The 17,695-nt window shown below is 34.7% G+C and overlaps 1 protein-coding gene across 2 annotated transcripts in view; it reads right to left on the bottom strand.

The window, feature by feature from the left end:
* Nucleotides 1-17,695, bottom strand: part of mrn (general transcription factor IIH subunit 4 marionette) — a 54,767-nt gene that overhangs the window by 35,578 nt on the left and 1,494 nt on the right. The window contains exons 2-6 of one of the 2 annotated variants that reach the window (XM_090374922.1): nt 12,140-12,239; nt 9,294-9,398; nt 9,057-9,188; nt 3,286-3,379; nt 1,862-1,956 (exon numbers count right to left, since the gene is read on the bottom strand). In XM_090374922.1, the coding sequence (XP_090231048.1) occupies nt 1,862-1,956; nt 3,286-3,379; nt 9,057-9,188; nt 9,294-9,398; nt 12,140-12,239 (526 nt within the window). Of the gene's footprint in view, nt 1-1,861; nt 1,957-3,285; nt 3,380-9,056; nt 9,189-9,293; nt 9,399-12,139; nt 12,277-17,695 lie in introns of those variants that run through there. The other variant, XM_090374920.1, reaches the window with a different exon arrangement.

The following is a 17,695-nucleotide window of genomic DNA, read 5'->3' as shown; positions in this document are numbered from 1 at the left end:
TAGCATACCTACAAGCAGTTTATCTACAATTTTAAAAAGTCGAGAATCAATTTTAAATGCAATTGAAGGAGGAGCAGACATGAAGTGAATTAAGTTATGTATATGCGAAGTGTTCATAAAGCTGTTCTAAAATAGGTGAAAATGATACGTGAAAAGAATATACCAATATCAGGTCCAATAATTAAGCAACAAGCTCTGAAATTTGCAGAGTCCCTTGGACATATAGAATTTGCGAGCACTGGGTAGTTAGATAAATTTAAGAGGCACCACAGAATTGTGGAAAAGGTTATTTGTGGAGAAAGTGTTAATGTAAGTGAAGAAGATTGCAACAGTTGGAGGAACAACACCTTAAAGAGGATTTTGGAAGAATATGAACCTAAGGATGTTTTAAATGCTGAAGAAATGGGTTTATTCTTTAAATGTTTACCTAACAGAACACTTGCTTTTAAGGATGATAAATGTTTTGGCAGAAAACAAAGCAAAGAAAGAATCACTGTGCTAGTTAGAGCCAATATGACAGGAAGAGAAAAATTAAGACTTTTAGTCATCGGAAAATCAGAAAACCCAAGATGTTTTAGAAGCACAAAACCTTTGGAAGTTGACTACCTTTAATGAAAAAGCATGGATGACAAGTGATACTTTTGAAGAATGGATATTAAAACTAGAGAAGCATATAACAAAAGAAAAATCATGTTAATTACTGACAACTGTCCGGCACATTCTGCCAGTATTTCTGCCAAACATAAAAGCGTGAAGTTGTTGTTTTTACCACAAAACGTAATGTCAAAACTCCAGCCAATGGCTCAAGGCATTATCAAAAATTTTAAATTTCATTATCGAAAGAGAATACTAATGAAGATTGTCAATGCATCACAAGAAAATAGAAACTTGGAGGTTACAATTAATCTTAGAGATTGCATCTCTGAACTGGCAAAAGTTTGGACAAACGATGTCACTGAATACACTATTCAAAATTGGTTTTCCAAAGTGGGATTTGCACTGAATACAGAAGTCGAATGACAACTGGACAAAAAAGATGAACTACCTCTTTCACAACTGAAAAACTTTTGGACATTATTAGAATTGTCCAGAAACATCGAAAATGAAATAACTGGATGGTTATATTTATGTAGATCAAGATCTGGCTACAACAGAACATCCAAATGAAGATGAAATACTGCTGAACAGTGCTAATAGACACGACCATGATCATGCAGAAATTAATGATGATGTTGAAGATGCATCAGAACAACCCGTAGAAAAGCCAACTCACAAAGAAATGATTCCCGCTTTTAAAATGGTTCATCTGGGTCTACAGTTTTGTGAAAATGTTCCTGATAATGTTTTTAATGCTCTGAATAAATGTGAAGCTTTCTTTGAGAATCAGACATTTTTTAATTGTAGTGCGCAAACAAAAATTACCGATTTTTTTAATCTGTGATAGTTATCGGCAAAAATTGTGTAAACGTAATTTAAATAAGTTATGTTTTTGAAATAAAATAGATTAAAAATAAATGTAGATTCGTTTTCATTTTCTAATTAGATAACAATTTCCAATAAAAAAGATATTCTCTGTATAACGAAATTTCTCTATAACGAATTTTTTCACTGGATTTATTGAATTCGTTATAGGGAAGTCTGATTATATATATAAATAATAAATAAATAAATAAAACAATTCTAAAAACCACCACTAGAGTGCAAATGATACTGTGTGTTACTGCGTTTGATGAACTGCTAGGTATGAAGGGCGAGAATTCAATATGATCTGTACCTACTATATGCTGGAAATACAGTAAATATAAACATCAGTTAAATTAAAATCATTCAAATAGAAAACAAAAACAAATAAAAAACTTACGATTTCATCAGACCAGCATGCAATAAAATCTTTACTGCTTCAACACTGATACTTTCGTGAGACTGCTGTGATCCTACCATGAAGTGCAGTATATACTAAGATGAGAAATATACATTACATTATTATTATTATATATTGAAATACAAAACATAACAAAAGAATTTAACATTAAACATTAATAATGCAAATTTAATTTCTAACTTCAAAGCTATTTTTATTTCAGATAACCTCAAATTATATGCTTTCTTCTAAATAATTTATTCCATTTACAATAGGAACACCAAAAATCAAGTTAAAAGTAACACACAGTGGAGCCAGTTCTCAAGGTAATATAGTCTGTTACATTGGATCAATGTGATAAGAATGTTTTAAATTATACCATTATTTAAAGGACAAGTTTTTGCATGTTGGGGCAGCTATACAGTTTTTGTTTGTTTTTAATAACTATTGACATTATAAATACAAGGGCCAGTCAACAAGTTCTTCACAGGTTTTTTTTTTTTTAATAACATTAAATTTGAACAAAGTAAAATTAAAAACCTTCAATCCCCACTTGTCAACAAATATGCCATTGTTGGGGAAGATGGCTGCTGAGATCAGGACTTCACCCAGCATGGGGTAAAATCTCCCATCTATTCTTACAAAAACAAGGTGTTACAGGCCTTGTTATAGGATGCAATGTCGTGCTGAATCAATGGACCTTACTTTAACAGCTTGGATGCTTCTGTTTCGATGCTCGGTCTTTGTGCAATCTGACAAATGAAAGGAATACCTCAAGAAGTGTAAGAGTAATGGTTATTTTTTTCATTCTGCTTGGCTTCTATCAAACTTTTGTGGGTGTGGATGATGGAAGATGGTGCATTCAGCCAACTATCACTTTAATTCAGGTTCAAAACACTAACCATACTTCAACAATTATAATTGTTCACTGTAAAAATGAAACACCTTTTCCCATCTGCTTTTCTTGTTTAGCTGCTTTTTCACAACTCTGCTGAGTTTGTCGGCAATGTCTTTGAAAAGCAGTTCTCCTGGCATTTCCTATTTTCTAAAAATTAAAACATAAAATATCGGAAATTTTTTGAAAATTGGTTGAAATAAATAAAATAAAATAAATAAAATAATGGAAATTTTGAAAATCAGTCAGAAAATTTTTAGAATTTTTTCCCCCTCAATTTTAATGCTAAATGAAACCCATTGCAAAAGGAATCAGGTCAAAAGCTTGTTTAGTTTTTGGGTTATTCAACTTTAAAGAGCATTCTGGACAGAGGGACATAATACTTGCTTCTACCAACTTAGGACAACAGACAATACAAGGTTATTAAATTAAAGTAACACTTACTGTGAATTGTGTAGTGGCTTTCTAGTAACAATACAAAAAATTTAACAATCAAACACAGCTCTACAAAAATAATGAAGAAAATTACCTCCCATCTTTCCATTGCATAAGCATCAAGAAATTGAAGATCCCTTGGATGTTTGTCTTTTTCAAGTGGAGCACAAACTGACCATGGCTGGCCTCTAAAAAGCAAATATACAAAGAAAATGAAAAAATTATCAGCAACAGAAATCCGCATCTCTATTTAACATCATGGATGTTAAGATAGTTAAATTCTGTTCACAAGAATTAGTGGTAACAAAAAATAAGCAGTGGTGCAGTAAATGTTGTTTTATTGGAGCTGATGACATAAAAATATGCTATCTATATATTTTTAACTGTCTTTTGAAAATGAGATTGTGCTAAATGTGGTAAAAATATAAAGAAATTTTTGAGGACTGTGTTCAGATACAATGCATGATGAATGACATTTTTATATTAGCGCTATCAATAGTCTGACTGCAAAGCTTAGAAAACTGCAGTCAATGGCATTTGATAGTTTCACAAAATGCAAATCTGCCAAATGAACACAGTCTTTTTAACTACAAATATGCAATCAAATTTCCCTTAATTTATCCATATTTTCCTAACCTAACTGAATGTGACAGTTTCATCAAAAATGTTCTAAAGGCTACTTAGTAAACCCATAATGTTCACTAGTGGCTTTTAGAACATTTTTGAAACTCTTACTAAAATTATACATTTTAATATAAGATAAAAATAATAATAATTAAAAAAAAAGCTGGACTCTTATCTGAAAATAAAAGTCCAGGATACCGCGGCTACTACTGAGTTTTCTGTTAAGCAATAACAGTAGAAGTATAACTTGTAACATACCTGTTCAAGAATCAGTAGTTAAAGCAGCAGGAGAGGACGTTACGTGGTTGTTTTCCATTAAGATTATTACTATGTTTAATATCACTCTTATACCACGTGAAATACAATTAGCAATATTACGATTACAATTACCAATATATTGATTGCCATTACAATTTTGCTAATAAACAATTCTAAATTTGAATTACTGTTACAATAGAAACCAGATACTAAATTAAGTAAATCTTAGGTAAATACAGATATTAAATTCTTACCTGCTGACAGACCCATATCCAAAATCTCTACCTACCTCAGAAATAACAGATCTCATAGTTCTTTCCATAGGAAAACTATACTTCACATTCAACGGGGATTCTATACACAGACTTCTGGCCTTGGCATGGAAACACACTCTCTCCTCCCATGGCAGAGATATTTATGGAAAAATTTAAAGATTTCTTGGAAAACTCATGAAATTAACCTAAATTCTGCAGGTAATTCAATGGAAGAATTTGAAGATTTCTTGGAAAACCCATCAAATTAACCTAAATTCTGTAGGTAATTCAATGACATTATAGCTATCTGGAACCATGATACAGAAAACATACATAAATCCTTTGAGGCTCTCAACTACTGCCCCCACCAAAAAATAAAATTCAAAATGGAAATAGAAAACAATGGCAACCTTCCTTTCTTGGACGTCTTGTTCACAAGAAAACCCTCAGAGCTACATATGGAAGTTTATAGGAAGCCCACTGATACTGAAATCATATCAAACTACAAATCCTGCCATTCTTTCTCAACAAAAATCGGTATTCTAAAGTCCTTCATCCTAAGAGCTTACAGAGCATTAGCATTAGTAGGGGCACGTGATGCAAGAAAGCAAGCTTATGCAGCATCAGACAAAAAAAAAAAAAAACTCTCCCATTTCACCCCTCCATTCGTTCCAAATACCTGTCCAGCCCAGCCTTAAATTTATTTAGGGCTGGGCTGGACAGGTATAGGCTATCAACTTCCACAACAAAGGATGGAAGTCTGTTCCACCAACCAATTACCCGCTGGCTAAAGGCAAACTTCTGCACATCTATCCTACATCTGTCTTTCCTCAATTTGAATTTATGCCCTCTCAGGTGATTATTCTGCATAAGAGGAAGAATCCCATCAGCATTGAGCATGCTCAAACAATTCGAGGCTTTATACACCTCTATCAGATCACCTCACAGGTGCCTAGTCTCCAGACACTGGAATTTGCAAAACTTAAGCCTTTCTTCGTAAGAGCAACCCTTTGTTCCATTCACTAATCTTGTTGCCCTTCTCTGTACTCGTTCCAACAGCTCTACATCCTTCTTAAAATGAGGCCTCCAGACCTGTATACAGTATTCAAGGTGTGGCCTGACCATTGCCTTATAAAAGAGGATAATCACCTCCTTATTCCTGCTAGAAAAATTACTGTATATCATTGACAAGACACTATGAGCTACTCTTGCAGACCATCTGCACTGCTCAGAAAACTTCATAACTGCCTGCACAATTACCCTCAGGTCCTTTTTGTTCTCTACCAGAGTTGATACGTCACTCTGGGGTTACTGCTTCCCATATGTAGTACTTTACATTTGTCAATGTTAAACTTCATTTGCCACCTCTCAAGCCCATCTGCTCAACTTTTCTAGATCCTGTTGCAGCAGCGTACTGTCATTAGTGTCCTTAACAACCCTGCCAACCTTTGTATCATCTGCAAACTTGGACATTAAGCGTGATATACCATCATCAATATCATTTATAAATACAGAAAACAACAATGGACCCAACACTGAACCCTGAGGAACTCCACTAATAACATTAGTCCACGATGAGCAGTGACCATTGATTATCACTCTGTCTTCTCCCACTCAACCATCCCTTTATCCATAGCAGCAATTTTCCTCCAATGTCACACTGCTCCAATTTGTTCAGCAGTCTTCCATGTGCAACAGTATCAAAAGCCTTTCTAAGATCCAAATATATGATATCAAAATTATTCCCTGCATCCAGTTCCTTTGTGACCACGTCATAGTATCCAATCAAATTGGTTAGGGAAGACTTTCCCTTAACAAAACCATGCTGTGTCCGAGCTATAATTGAAGTCTTGTCTAGATGATCCTGCAGTGCTTCTTTTACCAGTGCCTCCATTAATTTTCCTGGAACAGAAGTTAAACTAACAGGTTTATAATTAATTGTGTCGCCCTTTGATCCTCCTTTGTGAATTGGGGTCACATTTGCACATCTCCAGTCCATGGGTACCTCCTCTGAGTCCAAAGAAGCTCTCATAATTATGGCTAAGGGTTTGCTTGCTTACTTCCCTCACTGCCTCCTTCAATATAAATGGATAGATTCCATCTGCCCCAGGTGTCTTTTTTATGTTTAACTTCCAGTTGCTCTCCATTATTACAAAATCATTTAGCTCCCTGTTAGAGTTTAGTAAACTGCTGTCGTCCCCTTCCTTACAGAATTCCTCACGTGTGAATGTAGATGCAAAATACTCATTCAGTTTGTCAACTATCTGAGCAGGATCATCAACCATCAAACCACCAACATCAAGTGGACCAATTTGATTGACCGCCTTTGCTTGTCTGACCTCCTTTGTGACTTAATTACAGACTAGCTTATATCTGCAATAGGCTTCTGTGTCGCCCGCTAATTTATATGCATCCCACACATTTTTCTTCTCTCGAACGTATTCAGCAGTCAGGGGCTTGAACCCCGGTCTACTCAAAGAGCGTGTGCTACTGCACTCCCGCTCCTGCCCACTCGGCTACGGAGGCCGTTTTCTTCTCTTCCACAAGCCTTATTAGTTTATCTGATATCCATTTAGGCCTAAATCTTGAGCATATTTCTTAGTTGGCATGAAAAACCTAGTAGCTTCCAAGATTAATTCCCTGAAGGCCTCCCATTTAGAATTCACTGTTTTTAGCATCATCAGTTGATCCCACTGTATAGAATTCAAAAACCGCCTCAGACCACTGTAGTCTCCTTTACGAAAACAAAAACACTTCCCTTTACCCTTGATGGTAGTTACATCATTAAGTAAATCCCATATCCGTACACTGTGATCACTGTCACCTAGTGGTTCCTTTATCTGCAAATTCCTAACGCACGAGTTGTCACTGCTGATAATCAGATCAAGAGTATTACCCCCTCTGGTTGCCCCTCGAACATGTTGCTGTAGAAAACAATCCTTCAATAAATCCACACAAAAGTCTTGCTAGCGTGTGAGTGACCAACCCACATCTTGATGGAGGTCATTGTAATGTCTGGGTAGGAGGGCTCCTCGCTTAGGTTGAGTGGGGTATGCCACTTGTCTATCTTCTTTATGGCCTGGTAGATTGCCGCTGTGTTTTTCCTGAAGTAATCCTTCAGGTTAGCCAATGCTGTTTTCTATTGCTCAATGAGGTCTATCAGGCCCCTTCCTTCCTCTTTCTGAGTTACTGTCAGTCTCTCCACAGCTGACTTTGGGTGGTGTTGGCTGCTCTTGGTCATCATTGTCCTTATCTTACTCAAGAAATCTTCCAGCTCGGTGTTAGTCCAATCTATGATTCTGAAGGAGTAAAAAAGTAAAAGTAAAGTGCAGCCATTATCAATTCACTGCAGGATGGAAGCCTCCTCAACAATTCATGTTGAGGGAAATGGACCATAATCTGCCATGCTGGTCCAGTGCGGGTTGGCAGATCGACCGTATTCAGCAGTCAGGGGCTTGAACCCCGGTCTACTCAAAGAGCGTGTGCTACTGCACTCCCGCTCCTGCCCACTCGGCTACGGAGTATGTTAGCATTATTATTATTAGTAGTGGCATATGATGCAAGAAAGTAAGCTTATAAAGCATCTGCTAAAAAAAACCTCTCCAACATCACCTGTCCACCCAACAATTTGTTTAGTTCTTCCTTGAATCTATTCAAACTACCCACTTCCACAACAGATGGAAGTTTGTTCCAACGACTGACTGGCTAAAGGCAAACTTAAGTACTTCAATCAGGTTTGCTCACAGATGTTTAGTTTCTGGATGTTGCAAAAATGGCCTGACTAATCTTGTCACTCTTTTCTATAATTGTTCCAAAAGTTCTACTAACTTCCTAAAACGAATCTTAACCATTGCCTTATATCACAGGATAATCACCTCTGTCTCTGAAGGAAAAATTAAAATTCCTGTATTATCACTGAGTTAAAAGGCTCCCATCAAGAACTCCCTTCTGTCATGACTGGGTAGGACATTTTTGGGTATTTACTTACGTCATTCACTATTATTTCTTCTCTTCTGTAATTTAACTTTTTCATATTTTCCTTTGCATCACAAGTTTTATTTATCTATTTTCATTATCAAATTTTTATAGTTTCATTAATTATCCTGATTTTGTTAGTGCTATTAATTTGGCGCCGACCGGGCTAGCCGGGTGGGTGAAGTGCCTGCCTAGCAACCCAAAGGTCGTGGGTTCGAATCCCGCCTCGGGCTTGGATCAAAGTACTGCAAAAACCTTGGGAGGTGCATTATGGCCACAGAAGCCGATGCGCCAACAACTACAAAAAAAAAAAAAAAAAGCTATTAATTTGGCCCTGTTATTGTTATTTTGTTTGTACTCCATTTCGTTAACATTGAACTTCCATTTATTTCCCAATTTAATTTTAATAATTATTGTTTAGTTTCACTTCAAATTTTTAAACAGCTTACTTTCACGTGAAGTTTTTGAATAGCTATAAATTTCATCTCCATGTACCATGTTTCATCTCAGGCATTTATAAGTTAAGTATGCTACAACTTGAGCCTTTTTTAAAATTTGATATGGATTAATCACAAACATAGGAGTATGCTGTCTAAAAAAAGGGAATTCCAAGCTTTTGTTAGCATCATTAATACAGCAGAAGTAAGGCTATTAAACTTTTCCATAGATTGAGGAATTAAAAAAATAGTAACAGAAATAGTAATATTACTATTACTATAAATTTAAGTGGGATAATGATTAATTTAATACTAACCCTCCTAACAAGGCTGTCTTTACATTTTGCCTGAAGGTGGAACTCAAAATCCATCCAGGAAGCCCTCCAGGCATAGGAACTTCATTCCAGATGTGCAATGATTGCAATGCCTCCACAGCTTCAAGATGCTTTCTGCATATCAAACAGACTGTCAATACATTTAAAATAATAAAAAATATCATTCCAACCAATATTAATCACATGTTTTAAAATATTCAATTAAAAAAATTAGCTTACTTGATGTGATGTTGGCCTAACCAGCCTCCCACAACAACTGGTGGAACAGGCTGTTCCACAAAGAGAAGCCTCATGACATAGTGCCTGGCCATCACTGGAAGTTCTCTGAAATTAAACATTTAATTATTGTTTTCTAGAAATATTGTTACTATCTTGGGAAATTTTTAAGAATTGATTACTTAGATCAGAGGTGGCCAACCTTTTCACTTGGAATGCCACCTAGGGACAGATTTATATTTAGAAAATACATTTAATACAGATTACAAATGAATACTTGTCTGTACAGAATCAAGGTTCTAAGGTATTCCTTGAGCAGCATGGTCCATAGGTAAACTGCGTTGTTTGAAGATAATAGTGCACTCAAAACCTATGTTGGTATTGTTATGTTTATTTCCAAATTGGAAATATATACATAACGGAGTCAAATGTTTTATGGCATTTTCTTATCACTTCTTCAGTGACTGCAAAGACAGTAACTAAGGGTTATTGGTATAGAATTCTTAAATTTTTTTAGAGAATTAAAGTTTTAGTAAGTCAAACTTAAATCTAATTTGAAGAATTCTGTTTTAAGATTAATTTTATATAGTAAATAATAATAATACATACACACTTCCAGCTGTCTTTGCAATATCACCGTCACGAAAGACTATTTCAGTCATAAGAACTTGATTTGTTTATGGATGACACACACACACACACACACACACACACACACACACACACACACACACACACACACACACACACACACACACACACACACACACACACACACACACACACACAGGTTTACTTTATCTCATTACCAGCTGGTTTGGTGGACAAGAGTCTAAAAGATTATCTTTACAGTCTTGATCCCACGGTTTACTTGTGCCCTGAGAGTATCATTACTGGAGGTATCAGCTTAATGGGTAATGGGAGATGTCAATACATATTTAAGGAAATATATTAAAAAATAAATAAATATAAATAAAAATTGTTTAAATTAAAATAAAATAGAATAAGACAAAATTAAATAAATAAACTAATTTATATAATCTAAATAATATTGTTGGAAAACTTTACCACTTAAGATCTTTCTAGGGTGGATGGTAGACATCGATCTAGGTTGTAGTGTTCTTGTTAGTTTGGGTGGGGGTTGTTTGGTTGGAGGGTTGGTTGCAGATAAGAAGTTTAAACTTATTTTTAATATGGGTTGACTCTATTGTTAAAGATGTGTATATGTATGTGGCTGTTTTCGATCTGAATTTCTTTGTTGCAGTTAATGTTATTCATGGATCCTATTAAAAAGGCTCCTTTGTAGAGTCTATGGTTATGGTATCTATCCATGGCCAGTACTGATGTTTTGGAAAATGCCCATGTATGGAAAGCTGGGTCTGAATTTGTTACACTGCCCTTTTCAATATCTTTCTTGTGTTCTTTTACTCTGTTTATGAATTTTCTCTTGCTTTGTCCTATGTAAGCTTTAGGGAAATCTCTACATTGTAGCCAATATGTATGGTTTTTAGTGGTGAGGTCTTGGAGATGGGGGAGATCAAGATGAGGTTTTCAATATGTCTTTTATTGTTGTGGTTTTAGTATACCTGATAAAAATTTTATGTTTTTTTTAGCTATTTCTTTACTGATACATGTTGCATAAGGGATAGTGATGAATTCTTTATTCTTCTTCATTAATAATTTCTTAATTCTTCATCAGGAATATTGTTGGAGAATTTTTCTATTGTGCTTTTTATTGTTTTCAATATGAGTTTATTTGGATAAGCACAGTTACTGAAGATGTGTGTTATCTAGAGGATTTCATCCTTTAGAGCTTGGCCTTAAGCAGAGTCAAGAAGATGTTTCACATATTTCATTTGTGTTTTTTCAAATTTAAAGCAAAATTTAACATACATTGTTCAGTGCACTCTGACATTTTGAAATATAAATAGATGTGAAAACATTCTTCATTATCAGCTGACAACAACAGGCTGCCATAAGCAAATGAATAGCTTATTGTGTGGAAATAAGGATGATACATGGCTAAACATGTAATGCTTTGTTAGTGTACTCTGTTGTCTCAACCTTGAACAACAAGCATAATCAAGATACTTTTTCAACATACTTCATAACTCCTGCTGCATGAACATGACATTTTTAATGAATAAATTAGTGATCTATACTATGCATAACCTTCTACATAACACTTGTCATTACAAGATGCCAGCAGCTTACAGTAAGAGATATGTAAAAGAGCATAAAGGTATCTCAATTATAATGTATGTGCACACAGAAAAATCTAAGTGTTATACATAAGGATTAGATGAAATCTCCAATTAAAATCTGTAATCAAAAATGTACAGAGCTCATATTGTTTGTAAAGCAGAAAGTGACTAAGTATTAGACAGTATTGCAGAACAAGGAGAAAATCAATAAGTATTAAGTTATGCATGTACTATACGTTCTGACCCCATACTACCAGTAGTGTGAGAATTCTGGATGTGATCACTAACATTTAAATTATAACAAAGTTAAAAAGGTTTTTGTTTGCTAGATGAAATACAAACCTCAAAGGAGAATTGTATTTCAGCTAGAAAATCATTTACAAGATAAATTTCGTTTGAGAAAAACTGGATAAAAGTAAGAGGACAAATAACTTGCAACTTCAGAACAATTTTCTTGATAAATGAAATAAATTTAATTTTTAAGATGAATTGTAACCTTTGAAAGTGGGACATGTTAAAAGATTATTTGATTAACTATGAAATTTCAGTAAAAACTGATATTGTTGAAAATAAAAATAAATATACAATGCAAACTTCCTCTGAAACATTACCTTATGAAGAGGTCTCTAATAGCTTATAACTAACCTGAATACTGCAAGACATGTTGCTGGATGGGTGTAGAGTTTATCCAGTGTAGCAGGACTTAATGTCTTCAGATATCCATGCAAGTCTTTACATTTTAATCCTTGGTGACCTGATGAAGCCATTGTATGGAGTAAATTAAAAAAAAAAAAAAAATTTTCTATTTTGAACTTTACTGAATTCTCCACATGACACCAAAAAACAAAACTAAAGAAAACCTAAAATGAAAATAAATTTTCTCTCATTAGATACTGTCCACTTTGTATTGATTAAAAGTGATATACAGTATATTCTTGATATATTACTATAAGAAAATCTTATGTCATAAAGAATCTGAGCATTGTAATATCATGTTTTATATAAAAAAAGAATTATTAAAAGAATTATTGTCATAAAAAGGAATGTCTCCAGTGAGACATTCTTTTTTATGACAATTTTGGTTATGGTTAGGTTTATGCCTTCATAAATCTATCATGTTTTGCTTTAAATGCATTCACTGCTTTTAACCTATGATCACCATTTTCTAAGTATTAGAAGTGGCAAATGATGCAAAGAAGCAGGCTTATATAGCATCAGTCAAAAAAAAAAAAAAAAAAATCTTACCTCTTTAATAGTTAATAACTCCATCCTCTAATAATTTATCTAATCCTGTCTTAAATTTATTCCAACTATCCACTTCCACATCACCAGACTGAAATTTTGTTCCAACAATTTATGTTCTCTGGCTGAAAGCAAATTTTTTTGCAAATCTATCCTAAAACCACTCATTTTCACTGTAAATTTATGTCTATTTATGTACATCATCTGAGAATAGTAAGGATGCCACCACCATTTAGCTTACTCAATCCATTTAAAGCCTTAAAACACTTCAATTAGGTCTACTTACAGGTGCCTTGTTTTCAGATTGCAATTTACAGAACTGGTGTCTTTCTCAGTAATAGTACTTTTGTGCCTCTTTTGCTTTTTTCTGCATCCATTCCAACAGATCTATATCCTTCCTAAAATTAGGGATATTCGTATTATGTGTATTTACTTTTCTTTTTTTAAAATGTACTTCATAATCTTGATTTTATTTTGGTTACCAGCTTCTGAACCTTTGCATGGATCTTTTCCATGGCTTTCTGTCATTATAACTTCTTAACACATTATAGTGTTACATTCTATGTCAACAACAGTAGGTTAAGAAACTCTTTTCTGAAGAGTTTCTCACAATACAAAAGCAATGGAGTAAACATATTACTATGTAAATTACTGTAAATAATGACCACTAGGATGGGCAGGTGAAGATCCTATAAGAATGCGAGTGTACCAAGTTTGTTAGTATCTGCTAAACAAATTGCTTGTTTATGGTCAACTTTATATTTTTTATTCTAGAGCAATCTCAAGAAAGGGTATCAAAGTTTTAATTGAAGATAACACACAATGTGATAGTCTCAAACTGACATCAAGAAAAGTCTAGACCAGTGGTTCTCAAACTTTTTTGGCCACAATCCCTTGGTGCCATAAACTCATCCACAGTGTCTTGTACCCTATAAAAGGCATTATTCAGACTAGCAGTTTAACGACCTACTAAGGAAGACAATCACACAATAAAACTCAAAACAGTAACAACTAATTGCACATTTATAAAAAATCCAATTAAAACTTTTTAGTTTAATTAATTCAACAAAATTGATGAACTTGATCCAGTGATACCAGCTTTTCAGTCTAATAGTCATTTAGCAAGTCTTAGATACCACATTTAATAACTATTCCACTGTTAAATAAATATGTGATGTATGAGCTTCATGAAGTGATACCTGTTTTCCCAATGTCTGGTTTAAAGTCACTTAGGAGTTGTTTTAAATCACCACATTTAGTAATCTGGAGTTGATTTCTTTGTTTGGAGAGAAGTCAGATGACCACACTTAAATTAGCATAAAATATTTATGTATAACTGATTACCAAACCTTCACCTGTCATAGACATAGAGTAACTAATTTATAAGAAAATCAATACCAATAATTACCTATCTTGTAACAACTCTGAATCATAAATACAAACAAAGTGACCAAAGAAAATAGCTTTGAAGGCAGTAAAACTTTAAATACAAAGCAAGGAAGGTGTTTTGTCCTAAACTCTAGCCTGGTGTTTTGTGGTTTTGTGGTAGGTGTTTTGTCCTAGACTCTATCAATCATAAATAAGCGATCAATGTACTTGGAGAGGTCCATCTCCTTCAGCCATCCCTGCTGCTCCTTGCTTCTTAGCATCTCCTAGGTAATCCCACTGTCTCTCCCAGGGGGAGCATCACCTAATTTGGGAACCACTGGTCTCAACCAAATATTATCTACCATGAAATTTTCTAAAGTAATTTATTCTAATGGAAAGTGTTGTTAATATATGATCAAATTAAACAATTCAAGAATTATATCAAACGGTATTATTATTAATATAAGTTATTTACTTTTTAAAATCTGACTGTTCCCTTTCCTTTATTAATATCTTTAATTTAGCAATAAAATATTTTTGAAAAAGTCAATTAAATTCAAAGATCTTTAATATTCTTCAGAATAACAATGGAAATTTTTGCTGTAATTTCTGAAATGTTAATGCATTAAATTTTATTATTCATTGTGTACTGTATTTATTTTTAATAATTTACCAGTTCTCACATAATCTTGTTAAAAAACATATTTGCTTTTCTTTTCTTACATGAACAGTATTTCCTGGTAGTGCTGAAAAGAAGCTGCAAAGGATGTGTCAAACAATTAATTGTTAGGTCATTGTTGAACTGAGGGATATTCCCAAGGGGAATATCCCTCAGTTTTTTTTTTTTGTTTTAGTTAGTTATTGGTGCATCGGCTTCTGTGGCCATAATGCACCTCCCAAGGTTTTTGCAGTACTCTGATCCAAGCCCGAGGCGGGATTCAAACCCGCGACCTTTGGGTTGCCAGGCAGGCACTTTACCCATCCGGCTAGCCCGGTTGGCCGCCCTCAGTTTAACAAAGGTAGGGGCATCTAACTTTTATTGGCTAGGGGCCAAAACAGATAGAATGCCAAAGGTTGCAACCTGTAGGACCAGTTCCTTACTACTAATTATGCATTTTTCAAAACAGAATTTTAATTTTTGTTACCTATTAGAATTTACAGTTTTTTTTATTTTTTAACATTTAATGATTAAATATGAAAATCCATCAATTATTATATTTACATAATGATTATAACATTCCTATTATATGGTTATAATAATACAATAGGGCCCTGCTTTTTGGCATTTTGCTAATACAGCGGTTTCAATTATATAATATTCATTATGTTCGGCACTTGTTCCGCTTTTTTGGTATGGCACGCTCAGCAGCTGAGTCCAAGAAGGGCATCAGGTGCCAATTTATTGTCTGTGATTCAGTCTGTTTACAGCATATAATAGTTTAAGCATATTATTAAGCTTTTATATGCATTCGCAAGTGAAAAAAAGCTGCGGTCCAATGTTTGGTGATTTTTGCCTTTTGGTGGGGTTTTGGAACCTAACCCACCATATTAGTGGGATCCTACTGTATTGCTAAACTCTGAGGAAGCCATAAAACATGAGAAAGCAATATAGAAAATTTGAATATTATTAAAAACAGATATTTTCAAAAGTCAGTGTGAAACTACATTTTGTGACACATTAGTTTTAAACTCTGTTGCATAACCATTGATAACTGTCTACTTCGCCACTGGCTGCACAATGTGAATGATAGGCTGAACACAGCTTACAGGTTTCTCCTCCTTAGCTTCCCCTTTCTACACCAATGTACAAAGGGGAAGGAGAAGACAGGTAGAGACCAATCAGTGCTTAGTGATGGGAAAGGTAATGAAATCTATATGCAAGGGCACAATATAAAAAAAGGAAAACTTTTGCTTGACCAACCTGATAAACTAAAGTTAAATGGTCATACAAAAGTTGGGTGCTAGGAATAATTTTAACATTATATACTTCAGGTTTTAACAAAGCATTTGATGTCCCACATGGGAGGTAGCTGTACAAGCTGGAGTCTATTAGGACACAAGAAAAATTGAGGGATGAGTAAAGAACAAAAGATAGATGGTTGTTATAAATGATCATTCTTCAGGGTGACTGATGGTTATTAGCATTAGTAGAGGCACATGATGCAAGAAAGCAAGCTTATACAGCATCAGCCAAAAAGAAAACCCTTCCCATTTCATTGATCCATTCATTCCACATGTTTGTCTAGTTCTGCCTTGAATTTATTTAAGCTATCAACTTCCACAACAACAGATGTAAGTTTGTTCCAGCAATCAACTACCCGCTGGCTAAAGGCAAACTACCACACATCTATTCTACAACTGTCTTTCCTCAGTTTGAAACTATGCCCTCAGGTTTGTAATCTGAGCAAGAAGAAGAATCCCATCAGCATTGAGCCTACTCAATCCACTCAAGGCCTTATACACCTCAATCAGATTGCCTCATAGGTGCCTAGTCTCCAGAAGCTGGAATTTGCAGAACCTTTCTTCATAAGAGCACCCCTTTGTTCCCTTCACTACTCTTGTTGCCTTTCTCTGTACTCATTCTAGCTCTCTCTCTACATCCTAACTCACTCTACATCCTTCCTAAAATGAGGCTTCCAGACACGTATGCAGTACGGTTGAGACTGCATTGCCTTATACAAGGGGATAATAACCTCCTTATCCCTGCTCACAAAATTCCTGTATATCATTGACAAGACCCCATGACCTACTCTGGCAGCCTGTCTGTACTGCTCAGAAAACTTCATATCTGACTGCACAATTATCCCCAGGTCTCTTTCATTCTCTACTACCCTAAGTGTAACACCATATAGTTGGTACATTTCTCTGGGGTTACTGCTACCCAATATGCAGTACTTTGCATTTGTCAATGTTAAACTTTAGTTGCCACTTCTCAGTCCATCTACCCAACTTTTCCAGATCCTGTTGCAGCAGCATACTGTCATTACTATTATTAACAACCCTGCCAACCTTTGTATCATCTGCAAACTATAAGTGGTCTCTTGAGTTTCTGACTTTTCAAATGATATCAATGAGTGAATAAAGGGTATGGTATTGAAATTTGAAGGTCAGCAGAGGGAGGTTAATGGCTGATTTTCAGAATGATTTGAACAGGGTTGATGGATGATAAGAAAAATGGCAGTTATATTTTAAAGCTGACAAACGTAAGTCTATGTTTTAAAAATAACAAACCAACAGAGACTTGGGTGTTTGGATAAAATCAGTAAAAACAGGTAGACAAGAAGTTGCATGGTGTCTTATCAATGATTGATAAGACAATCAACAACCTCCACCTCCATTGCACCTAAGGAGAAAGTTAACGATTTGTCATGGAAATCAAAGGTGAAACTATTTGGAATACTGTTTGGATCTTGTGGCCACATCTAGAAAAGATGTGGCTATATCTACAAAGATACAAGTTGCAGAGCCTATAAACCAGGCATCTTGGTGGGGGGGGTTGAAATGTATAAGGCATTGATGGGGGATTCCATATTAAAATGAGAGAAAGAGAGACTATAAATAAAACTACTGTATTGGGAAAAACTAATAAGT

This window comes from Mastigoproctus giganteus, chromosome 6 (genome assembly GCF_048544385.1).
Source record: "Mastigoproctus giganteus isolate SK-2022 chromosome 6, ASM4854438v1, whole genome shotgun sequence".
NCBI lineage: Eukaryota > Metazoa > Arthropoda > Arachnida > Uropygi > Thelyphonidae > Mastigoproctus > Mastigoproctus giganteus.
Note: the sequence above shows the minus strand (reverse complement) of the source record. Positions and strands in the feature narration are given on the sequence as shown.